Source organism: Eublepharis macularius, chromosome 8 (genome assembly GCF_028583425.1).
Source record: "Eublepharis macularius isolate TG4126 chromosome 8, MPM_Emac_v1.0, whole genome shotgun sequence".
In the NCBI taxonomy this organism is placed as follows: domain Eukaryota; kingdom Metazoa; phylum Chordata; class Lepidosauria; order Squamata; family Eublepharidae; genus Eublepharis; species Eublepharis macularius.
This window is the reverse complement of record NC_072797.1, coordinates 20,495,051-20,507,929: the sequence shown is the minus strand read 5'-3', so window position 1 is coordinate 20,507,929 and position 12,879 is coordinate 20,495,051. Positions and strand designations below refer to the sequence as shown.

The 12,879-nt window shown below is 45.1% G+C and overlaps 1 protein-coding gene across 1 annotated transcript in view; it reads left to right on the top strand.

The window, feature by feature from the left end:
- CPLX4 (complexin 4) overlaps nucleotides 1-11,453 on the top strand; it is a 29,118-nt gene extending 17,665 nt beyond the window's left edge. The window contains exon 3 of the mRNA XM_054987363.1: nucleotides 11,226-11,453. Within this exon, the coding sequence (XP_054843338.1) occupies nucleotides 11,226-11,453 (228 nt within the window). The remainder of the gene's footprint in view (nucleotides 1-11,225) is intronic.
- Nucleotides 11,454-12,879: the final 1,426 nt, after the last annotated feature.

Here is a 12,879-nt window from a genome sequence, read left to right as displayed (position 1 = left end):
GGCTACCCATCTCCTCCCGCAGAATGCCTGTGGCAGCCCCCCCTGTAGAGGCTTGGCTTCTAGCAACTCCTGAGCCAGGCTGCTGTCTTCTAGCCCTGGCGTGGCCATGGGCTGTCTCAAGCTGCTGCAGCAGGGGTAGCTGGCTGGGCTGCCGGGATCAGCTACAGCTGCACCCTGTTGGCTGGCTACTGGGCTTCTCTGGCTGAGCTGATTAGGGAAGGTGGGCCCAGCTGCGGCCCCTTGGCTGGCTGCCCAGCTCTTCCCACAGAGTGCCCTCAGCAGCTCTACCCGGAGGGGCTGGCTTCTGAGCACCTCCTGAGTCAGGTTGCCATCTTCAAGCTGGGGTGGATGCTGGGGCATGGCTCTGAGTTGCTGTGGCTGCTTCTCCCCCTTTGCAGGTAAGGGCCCTGCTTGGGCTGCTGCTGGGTCCCAATTCTTCCTGCCTCTGCCCTCTCCCTTTGGTGTAGGCAGGTTCTGGCCCTGGCTGCTGGCTGAGGTGGCAGGACTGCTGTCTCCTGGCTGCCTCCCCCTGCTTCCTCTTGTTGAGGCCGGGGGCTGTGCCTCAGACCCCGGACAAGAGGGAGCTTTAGCTTTGGGCTTCAGAGGATAGGGAATAGGAAGCTATCTCCTCTGGTTCCAGGGCTGCTGCCTAGCTCTGGGGCCAAGCTTGGTGGGCACCTCGGCTGAGGGCTCAGGTCTGGGGGGGGAGTGTTGCAGCTGGGGCTGGGCTCTATTCCTATTCTCTCTCTCTGCTTCCAGGGCTGCCATCTAGCTCTGGGGCCAAGCTCAGTGGGCACCTCCTTGGCTGAGGGCTCACACAGTATTACACACTCTAGTGCCTGGTCACTCTGGTCTGGGGGAGTGTTGGTGGTGGGGCGCCTTCCCGCGTCGACCTTCCCGATTCCCGATTCTGTATCGGAAACGGGACTTGATCGGTGAGGTTAGGGTACCTGGGTTAGGCGCCGCTGCGGAATCATGATCAGCTAAATCGGGATTATTTTTTGGATCATGCCCATGTCTAGTCACCTGCATTCAGCCATCAACATAACCAGGGCAGCCAGAATTACTGCACGTTAAAGCCTATTTATAGAATGTTATCTGACCCTTTTACCTTACATCTTCACAATGAAAAGGGGTAGAGCCTTTTTTTTAAAATGAAAGCTGGGAGTTCAGAGGAATTAATAGATCATGTCAACAGATAGTTATATTATAACACTACAGTGATCTAGCTATTACCATTTTTTAAAAGCTCTTGCCTGAGGCAAGAGGAAACCTGCTGTTGGTAGAACCTTCCAAACATGTGCACCTTCCATTTCAAACAGCATGTAAAGGTACTTTGACTGCAATTCTTCCCAAAAGATTGTATCAAACCAGGTTTGACAAAGATTACCATTAAGGGAGGGGGCCAGAAAGCAGACAATTATGGGCTCCCTACTTGCAGATACTTCCCAAAAAAAACCCTGCTCCAGTTTAGATACCAAACTGCAGCAAAGCCTTTGTGCAGAAACAATCTATATTCGACTTTCTTGAATTATTCAAGAGGATAGACAAAACACGGAAAGAAGGCAATATAAAATGCTAAACAAAATCTAAGCTTAAAACCAGGATTCATTGGCCCAAGTTGCACCATGAAACCCTTAGAATAAACAGCAACGGTATGTAAACAGTCCTTAATGTATGTATTAATGCTGTTCTGATGTGTTCTTCCCATGACTAATCGTGAAAAGGAACCCACCCAAGGGGCCTTGGCATATGTATATTCTCAAAGGACCCTGGTGGAGGCAGAATTTAACAGGCGCACTAAGTAAAAGGAGGGAGATTGAGAGTCTCTGTACACAAGACCTCTTACACGAGGATGCTCAAGTGTAGGGAGATGCAATGTTCACTGGGAAGCATAGTTTTAAAAGATAGAGCCCATGGAGATAGCTCCTCAGAGAGTTTGTTAATTTCATTTTCACCTCCCCAAAGGAGAGGTGAAATTGACAGCGCTTTTGAGGAGGCGAAGATGAAATTAACTAACCCTCTGAGGAGCAATCTCCGTTGGCTCTGTCTTTTAAAACTACCATTCCCGGCTAACTGTCTCCCTACACCTGAGCATCCCCATGTAAGATGTCTTGTGTAGAGAGACTCTGAGAAAGCGCTGAAGTGGAGGGAAGGATGAAGGTAGAAGGGGAAGGGAGTTGTGTCAGCAGGATCCAGGGAGAATGGAGTGAAGGGAAAAGGGAATCCATGCAGGCTTACAAGGCCTGAACCTGCTGCCTTCACTGAAGAGAGGAATCTTTTGTGGGGGGTGTAATGGTGGCATATCAAGTATTAACCCAACAACTATTTCCAGCCCCTTGCAAGAAGGATAGGAGAGGAAACATACCTGGGATGGTCTAAAGTGACATAGTGCTCTCTGGTTAAAATGGGAACTAGAAGATGTACTTAAGATTTTAGCAGTTAAGAGGCCCCATGTTTTGGGTGCAAGGCTTAAAGCACCAGAGTATTTGGGGCAGACTTATATGACAAAACACATCCTTAATGAACCTTAATCCTATTAATGGGATTGTCAGTGCAGATTTGTCATTGAAAAGATGTTTTCGTCCATGAGCCCTATAGCGGCTTGTTCCCAAGTCGAACTGTTTCACTGGAATTCAGTGTGGCATCAAAGGCCATGATGGTTACACCGGATTTGGTAGAGACAGTGACCTTCTCCACCTCATGACTGGACATGCCCATGTGGCTGATTATTAGGGGGATGCAGGTGCATCCCATGTGCCTCCAGCCTCTGCAGTCCACATGTACTTATGAGCTGATTCTGCACATGTTGGATAATGCACTTCCAATCCTCTTTAGAGATCATTTGGAACTGAATTTTTTGAGTGTGAAACAAAAAATCCGCTTCCAAATGATAGCTGAAGTGCATTGAAAGTGCATTATCCAACATGTGTGGAATCAGTCATACAGTGATTCCACACACGTTAGATAATGCACTTCCAATCCTCTTTACAGATCATTTGGAACGGATTTTTTGGTGTGCGGAACAAAAAATCCGCCTCAAATGATTGATGAAGTGCATTGAAAGTGCATTATCCAATGTGTGCGGAATCAGCCATGGTTTCATCTTCTCTGGACCCCCTTCCCCATGTAGCCATTGGTAATTACACAGCCAGCACTGAACAAAAGGAGTTGTGCTTTGAACAAAAAAAATTCACCCGTCTATACATTACCCTGTTTCAGCAGGCAAATGGTGGTCTGAGAAGGTTGGATACTCCTTTATCCAGCCTCTGAGGTTCCATCTACACATTACTAAATCTTCATATTTGTTGGGGAACACAAGGACTTTGTATCACACATGCAATGGGAGTTTTGTGTCTCCCGGACGCATGCAGGCTCTATTTGCAACCACAGCACACAGGGAGGGGCATCTGCAGCCTCTATTGATTGCTGAAATGCTTACATGTAGCCACGTAAGTAACATGATTTTTACAATGGCACCAATGGTGGCTCCATGGGGCAGTACGAGGATGCAAAAACAGCAGAGGTGCATGTTGCACCTGTGGTCACAAAGACAAAAGTGCTGCTGTACATCTGGGAAGCACAAAACTCCCATCACGTGTGTGATACAATCCCTTCTGTTGTTTCCTAACAAACACAAGGACTGTGTAATGTGACCTGAATCTCCTCCAAAAATATATCTATTTAATAGCAAGTTGTCCCAGTTAGTGATCAAATGCTATTTGCTTTAAGGGCATATTGTAAAAGAATATGTTTCGTTTGATTTATATTTATTTCTAACTAGTATCTCAGTCTATTTATATTATGATTTAGTGTGCGCTAACACACTGTGTGGATCAGGCAACTTCTTAAAGTGGTCACAAAAATTAAAGCCACACGTAAGACAGGAACTCAATAGCCAGATCAACTCAACTAGAAACCACAGAGTGCCATAAATATGCTTGTCTCCAAGCCAGAGCACAACCAGTGAATTCTCCTTAAAGGGCTGGAGCTGAGAACATTCAGCCAAGCCAGCGTCTGTAAATAAGAAGGGGGACAGTACGGTGATTTGAACTCCAGATGTGGAATTTGGCACCAAAAAAGCAGCTGTAGGGCAGATTATCTGGATCAGGGCCAAGACCTTGGGCAAGGGAGTGTCTGTGGGCGTCGCTCTACACGAGACGTCTTATACAGGGGCACTCAAGTGTGGGGAGACGCAATGTAGTTTAAGGCATAGTTTTAAAAGACAGAGCTGGGGGAGATCGTTTGTTAATTTCATCTTGACAGAGCCTTCAGGGACTTGATGATAAAATTAACAAACCCTCTAAGGAGCGATCTCTGCTGGCTCTCTGAAGGCTCTGTCAATTTCATCTCTTTACAAGAGGGTAGTTTAAAAAGAGAGAACCCACAGAGATCGCTCCTCAGAGGGTTTGTTTATTTCATCTTCTCCTCCCCAAGGCTCTGTTAGTTTCACTTCCCCTTTGGGGAGGTAAAGATGAAATTAACAAACCCTCTGAGGGCTGATCTCTGCCTACTCTGTCTTTTTAAACTACCCTCATGTAGAGAGGTGAAATTTAATCTATGCTTCCAGCTAACATTGCGTCTCCCTACACTTCAGCATCCCTGTGTAAGATGTCTTATTTGTCTGGTCTTCCCTTCTGTGGTTTAAAGCAACTAGGATGAGGGCTGAAACTTTGGAACTCCCTCCCCAGGGAGGTTTGTCTGTCTCCCTCTATCTTGGTCTTCCACTAATGGGTAAAGACTTTTTTGTTTTGTTTGTAATTCACTAATTCTTACTAGTTCTTCTCCCTTTTTGTGTGTGTGTGTGTGTGTGTGTGTGTGTGTGTATTTCAAGACACTATAACAAGTATTCTTTGGCAGTCTAGGCATTGGGATTAGCGGTTTAAATTCTTCACCACTACCTTCAGTTCTCCTTGTATGCTTTGTATTAAAAACATTTCCCTCTATCAAATCCTGAAGGATACGATAGGGCAGGCAATCTACAAAGAGAATAGGCTGTTAAGTAGGCAGTGATCTTTTCGTCACTGGGGCTGGGCAGAGAATTGGATCAGGACCAATTTTGTATCCATCTCATTTATATCTCACCTTTCCTCCATCATAGAAGTCAAAGAAGATGTATTTGGTTCTCAAGTGGGCCACTTTCTGGGTATTGACCCCCCCAGCCTCACTTTGCTTCAGTAAGGTTCTGGTATTTTTTGGCTTTTATCCAGAGCATGCATCTCTGTCTCTTTTGATAGGGTCTGAGGAAACTAGGATCTGACCCTGCTAATGGCTGTTCACTTTTACAAAGGATATCCTTTATGGTTCCAATAGGATGTTGCTCTTTATTGAGTCCCTGTCACAGATCATCTACTCCTAGTACGCCTTTCATAACACTGGAAAGATGCAAGGTACCCTGGCATAGTACCCTCACTGCCACCTTGTGGTTTGGTGCTTATAAAGTTGCTTAACAGTGTGTACAGTATAAAGATATACTGCTTTTCTCTTTTTCCTATGATTAAAGTTACTAAAAAGTATCTTTTAAAATTTCATTTTCAAGTTAAGAACCGTTGGCCTCCAGTCTTCCTCCCCCCATTCCCTCCCTCTCTCTCTCTGTTAGATGCTGAGCCAGTGGCCTGGGCTTGCCTTCTTTAAGACATTGTACAGAGCTTGTTTTTTATGCATCCTTTGTATTGTCACAACTGATGGATACATAGGTTTCGTTCTTTTTTTATCCCACCCTGCCTCCATCATCTTTTCAATAGTGCCTAAAAACTAAGCACAGTGCATTTTTATTGATTGCGTTACATTTTATCCCACCCGTCCTCCAAGGAGGACAGGGAGGGCAGCTTAAATAGTGTTCCCTGCCATGCACACCTGTCCTCACAGCAACACCTGTAAGGTAGGTTAAGCTGAGAGGTAGTGATTGATCTGGGGCAGGATGGGAAAATAAAATGGGGAGGGGCTGTGGCTCGGTGACGGAGCATCTTCTTTGCATGCAGAAGCTACCAGGTCCAGTCCCCGGCATCTCCAGCTAAAAAGATCAGGTCATAGGTGAAGTGAAAGGTCTCTACCTAAGACCCTGAAGAGCTGCTGAGCAGATGATGCTGACTTTGAAAGACCAACCGATGGATTCCGCTTCATGCATTCAGTGCTAGCTAGCCAGGCTTCAGTGAGCCCTACTACCTCCTAGCTGCAGAAAGCCCACAAGACCATGGGCCAGGAACACACATGGATTGATCTGTTATAACAGATCTGCAAAGAGTGATCAAAGATCTTCTGGCTTAAAGAAATCCAGTCATCATAACTTTTGACACTTCTAAGATTCAGCCCTCCAGCAAGAGTTCAAAACTCAGAGTTGTGCAAGAGATTTCATGTGAATTAACAGAAGCAGTGTAATACAATGGATACATCCAGATTATTATGCAGTGCTGATCCTATCTGTTACTCAGAAATAACTCTCTTTAAGTTCCATGGGCTTACTCCAAGTAAGTGTACATAGGACTTAGTTGTTTCCTGAATATCTACTGTGTTGTTTTCTATAAAACTGCTGTAAGTTCTTACTGACAGGACTGGTTTGTTTCAGACAATGACCTCATTATTCAGGTTTTTGCTGTGAATCCTGACAGCCCAGGCCTTTGTATATGCAGTATTTTTTAAAAAAACACAGTTCACACATGATAAGCATGAATGCCTCCAAAATGAAGGCTGACAGCAGTTTAAGGCCAATGGGAATAAGCAAAGCACTCACGCTGTCAGAAGGAGGTATCAGAATATAAGATGGGAACATAGATTCAAATAACAATAGATGTGATCATGTGAATAAATGAATGAACGAACTAATGAACAAGTTGTGTGTGGGGGGTGTTCAGTGCAGAAATAGGCACAGTCCTTGAGGGGCAGAGAAAGGGAATGAATGAATGAATGAATGAATGAATGAATGAATGAATGAATGAATGAATGAATGAATGAATGCCACCCAGTGCCCCTTTCTCTGAACCAGAGATCTTACAGGGGAAATTCCAAAAATTCTTCTACTTTACTCATCCACTTCAATGCAAAGTACAAAATTGTAATTAAAAAAAAAATCGGTAGGAACCGATGGGAGATTGCTGAATTAGAATTAATCGCAAATTCAGTTCAATGCCCCCACTCCAGGGTTTAATGGGGACCTATAACTCATTATAGGTGCTAATAGCTCCCATATTCTGCCCATTACAGACTTTAAGGTGAAAAGTCCATCCTCCCCAATGGAGACCCCAAAACAGCTTATAACTTTCTCCTCCATTTTATCTTCACAGTAACCCTTGAGATAGCCTAGGCTGGCCCAAGTCACCCAGTGAGATTACATGGCAGAGTAAGGATTCACACCTGAGTCGCCTGGCTCTTAGTCCGACATGCAGTTATGCTCCTGGGGAAAACTTAGTGTGTGTGGGGGGGGGTCATGTTCCACATCTAACCAATTGCTGGATTGGGCGGATTATAGAAGAATTATAACCTTCACAATTTGATTCACTGCCTGTGACCTCTGCAGGGTATGTGGTTGGCATCTAGGGGCTAGACTGGGTTCTCCTGTCTCCCGAGGTCTACCTGACTCCCATCTTGTGAGAACATAACCTCATTCATATAGCATGAAAATCTGCTTCTGTTGAGCAGGGGACAAAACAATGAGTGTGTCAAATAAAGCAGAAGGTTGCCTTGGCCTGTGTGTCTTAAGAGCACCGTTTAGGGCTCGGCCCAATAAATGCGACCATTTCTGTGCGATTTTATTGTTCGTTATTTTACTGCTCCGACTGTAGTCTGGCAAATATGATGTAGTGGAAAAACGAATGGGCAGTAAATCCTGACTTGCAATGAAAGGAGGTCAGAAAAAATGACTCATGGTCGTTCTAATTGGGTGGAGGAGAAGCTGGCAACTTGGAAAAGTAAGAGTGGCCAGCTTTTTAAAGGGCCACTGACACCTTCCCACTGTTCTTTCAACCTGCAGTTCTTTACCCCGCCCCCCAAAGCAAAAGCATTTCGTTGGCAATAACGCTAGAAATGGTTTGCATTTCCTCTGGGCACTTCTGGCATGCAATTGGACAGCTTCAGTGGAGGGGCTGCAGCGCAGTGGGAGAGCATCTGCTTTGCGTGCCAGAAGGTCCTGCTTCAGTTATGGCATCTGCACATTCAAGGATATTGCGCAGCAGACTTTGGGGAGCTGCTGCCAGGCAGAATAGACAGCAGAAAACTAGGTGGACCAGTTTTCTGGCTCAGTATAAGGCACCTTTGTATGTTAAATGGTTCCTCTTACACTATAAGCACAAGGCATTGAGGCCGGGCAACTTCAACTAATGGAGGGAACCACATCAGAGTTATTTATTGAATTTAGATGCCATTTTTTGGATCAATTTAGGGTTACCCAACAATGGGATTCTCTCCCCAGGAAGAATCACCTGTCTCCATCATCGCCTTCTGCCAGTGCATGAAGATTTCTTTTTTTGTTATTGGCATCAACCCGGTAAACTTATTGGCTCTTCTCCCTGGTTGAGTGTGTATGTGTTTGCTTGTTTGCATGTCTGCATTTTTAATTGTGTTTACATTTTATATACATTATAAAAGTTAATGTTTTAAATGTTTTAATATCTGTTCACTTCCTTGAGGACTCTATTTGGGTTGAAAGGTGGTGAATGAATGAATGCAGGGGTCATTTCATAGAAAAAGAGCTGGAGGAACTCATTAGCATAACTCATTAGCATATGCGCACGAAATGAAATACGAACCAAAGTTCATCACGGACCAGGACAATTTTTGGTTTGCAAACTGGTGGTTCATCAGAGCTTATTTCTGACAAACCGTGACGAACTGCTGTGATTTTTACAGCAGTTCGCATGGTTTGTTTTTTGGTTCTTCACTGCAGACAGTCTGGCGCTGATCAATCTGTTACCTAGGCAATGGGGAAGATGGACTTTCTGCAGACTTTCTGCAGCCCTGGAAGTGATGAACCGACGAACCAAAAGAATCAGTTCACGAACTGGGCAAGTTCATGGTGGTTCATGGTTTGTGAAATGTGATGAACCATGAATGCAATGAACCGCCATTTTTCTGGTTCGTGCCCATCTCTAATTGCCATAGAGCCCACCCTCCAAAGCAGGGAACTGACCTCTGTTGTCTGGAGAGTAGCTGTAATTCCAGGAGATCTTCAGGCCCCATCTGGAGGTTGGCAAGCCTGACTGGAAATGGAAGAGGGGAGAGCCATGTATGCTGTCCAAAGCTCCCTGGAAGAAGAACAGGATACACACCCCAATCTTTGCTTCACAGCCTTCACTTTCTTAGATTTGTTTAGAGTATGACAAAGACCTGGCTCATGTTACCTACCGCACTCCCATGGATGTTTCCATTCTGGGTAATGCAAATTATTGTCTGCATCCAGAACAGGTCTGGGTATACCATCAGTGTGGCATATCACCACGCAACCTGCTAACCACATGGGTGGGTGAAAATACATTGTGCAGAACTACAGGCAAGTGGCAGTCACACCTCTGAAGGTCACCAGGTTAATTTTGAAAACTGGGGAGTATATAGAGAGTGATGGACCTTAAACAGTCAGCCAATACTGGAGGTAGAAATGGCCAGAAGAGAGCAGAAATGAGCCAAAATCTGGTCCGTGCCATTCTTTAATGGAACCCAAATGCTCTATAAAATCAGGAATATATAACTGAGCTGAGCCTTGAAGCTTTCAAGGGTCTGTTCTGGCTCGGGCAAGCCTCAGATGTATGGCAAGCTGCCACCACAAATGGTCGTTGGTTAAGCAAAATCTATCCAATATGATTCCAATGTGATGCAGAAGATGGCCGTGAGAGCATCTTGTACTGCTCATAGGCCAGGGACCTCATAGGCTGCTGTTAGTGTTATTTCAATAGTTTGGGTTGGACTCTGTGACTACCTTCTACCTAAGCCGGATCCTCTTACTCACTTCTGTCAAATCTTTCTCCATCAGGAAGATGACTTTCTCTATCAAAGTCAACAGAGTAAACAAATCCAGAACGGGCCGCCAAATGGGCAATGACCAGGCAAACTGCTCACTACCACAGATGATCAGCCTTTTCTTCTAGGGGTGCCAACCTCCCCCCCTGAGGGTAGGGGATCCCCCCCAACTCATGGCTCTGCCTCCACTCACCTGCCATTGGGGGGAGGCATACATGAAGAGGGTGTGCATGCTCCCCCATGGCAGCAAAAAATGATGTCATTTGCTGAGTTGGGGTCTCTCTGGAGGCTGTGATGATCTGAGGTAGCAGGAATGTGCACTAAAATATTTTTGGCGGGAAAACCCCCACAGCCCAATGCCACTGGCCTCACAATAGTGGGGTCAATTGATTTTGAGAGAAGTTGGGGACTATCTGCCCATGCCACACTTCCCCATCACACCACCAAGCACATTGTGAAAGAAGCCAAAGCAGTGTTTGTTTATGCACCGGCCAGTGCTTGGCACTATTTACTGCTAGCCACCCCAGATGTAAATTTTGATGGTGCTCCTGAGGTACTTTCTCCACTGCCTTGGTAAATCCAATTAGGGTTGCCAACCTCCCGGTGGCACCTGGAAATCTCCCAGAATTACAACTAATCTCCAGACTACATAAATCAGTTCCCATTGAGAAAATGGCTGCTTTGGAGGGAGGTCTTTATCGTATTACACCCCACTGATCTCTCTCCCCTCCCCAAACTCTGTCATCCTCAGGCTCTACCACCAAATCACCAGGAATTTCCCGAGGTATAATTGGCAACCTAAATCCAATTATAACTTTTCCCATCATAATACCAAGGAGGAGAACAAAGATTGAACACAATAAGAAAAAAGGTTGTTTATAATGGGGTGGAGGAGAAGAGAACCAGGAACATTCTGGAACAATGTTATTTAGAGTTGCCAGGCCAACCAGCAGAAGGGTTGGGGGGGATATGGGGGGCATCATGTGACATTTGTGATGTTGCCAATGTCACTATGTCACTTTTGGGTACAACTCAAAAGTGATGTACTGGCAAAAAAGCTGGCAGTATTTTTATTTTTCTACCACTGCTACTGAAAATGGCCCTGCAACTCAGCAGCTCTGTGCTGATTTGTGCAAAATAACAGCAAACAAGGAAATCCACATAATTTATGCCAGTGGCAGAATTCACTTTTTCTTGGTGTAGAATTTGGACTGAGCAGAGATTTGTTGTGCTATTTTTCTCCTCCTCCTCCTCCTCCTCTCTCCCCCATCACCTCTCAGAGTGAAGTAGATGAAACTCAGATCCAACTGGGTGGCGATGATGTCGACTTGCCAGAAGACCTGCAGAAAATGGTGGAAGAAGATCAAGTAGAAGAAGAAGACAAGGATTCCATTCTCGGGCAGCTTCAAAGTCTTCAGAATATGGACATAGATACCCTCAAAGAAAAGGCCCAAGCGACGTTCACAGAAATGAAGCAGGCGGCTGAAGAGAAATGTTCTGTGATGTAACAGTGACTTTGCCAAGACCTGTGTACAAACGGCCCCCTAGAAGTGGCTGGCTATTCACCTGCTACCCCTCTATGAGGACTTCTTCCCCTCAAATAATGTTTTTAAAAAGCATAACGGAAAATGTTGATGAAGAGAGTAGGATTCTAAAAATGCAGACTGTGATCCAAGACAGTGGCTGGGGTTGCAAAAGACAGTGGCATGAACTGGTTCTCCCCTAGTGTTTTTGGGTTCTGAACTGTTCAATAAGATTCACCTCCTCACAGTGAGTGGAAGCCGTTCTGGTTATTTAGCTGGTTCTGCTTCCCAGGTTTTGAAAACAAGTGTCGTAATTCTCATTAGGGATAGTAGAGCAGAGCTATGTGGGACTGTTTCTTTATACGGACTTCACTAAGCTGTAATATTCTTAAAGAAGGGATTTCCGAAGGGATTTCAGTTGTTTTCCAGTGCTCAGTGCAATAGAGTAAAGGAGACAGTTCTGGGATATAAAAGATCAACGTCCAATTCTTACTGTCCCTGTAGAGTTTTTGTACAGGAAAGGATGGAATAAAAAGAAAACATGCTAGGTACTTACAGAGCACTGAATGTTTGCATGTCACGAGAAAGTACAGGACTGCAAATTTATTTATTTATAAAAATTTGTACCCCACCTTTCTGACCCATCAGAACCTCTAAGGTCGTTAACAGTTCAAAACAAAGCATTATAAAAGCACGCCATAAAAATAATTAAAACAAAAACTAAAATACATATGTAAAAAGCACAGAAAAAACAGGAATTAAAACACTGGCCAGGAAAGAGAGATCACTGAAAGAACGACAAACAAAAAAGTCTTCACCTGCTGGCGGAAGACAGTGAGGGTAGAAAGCCCTCCTGAATAATTCAGTCTTGCATAGTTTGCGGAAAGCCAAGAGAATGGGAGCCTTCCTGACCTCAGGCGGGCCATTTCATAAGGTGCAGGCCGCCACAGAGAAAGCGTGCGTGTGGGCAGCTGTTGATTTTACCCAGCTATGAAGAGCTAGTAAACCCAATCTAACATCGTGGGTTGAATCTATCTTTTTAGTGTCTCTGTGTCTCCAGCGTTCTGGCTCTTTTGTATTTACTCAAAAGTGGCAGATGAGGGTTATTATCGTCTGCTTCCACATGGGGATTTTCAACCACGTGGGATACAGGAAGCCCTCAAATTAAATGATGTCCACCTGATATCCTGCTCCTTCTGAACAGAACAGGTAAGATTCCTGGGGCTTTTCCTTTTAGTCCAAAGAAAACCAAATCCTGTCCAGCAAAAAGGGCAAAGGGAGGACTGCACAGAGTTTGTGGGTAGAGGGCCTGTCTTGACACCCCACCCGTTCCCACCACAGGGAGGGAGGCGGAGCCAAATTCCACTGTCACAATGGTGTGGGGCATCTCGCTGATCCACTTATGGCCCTT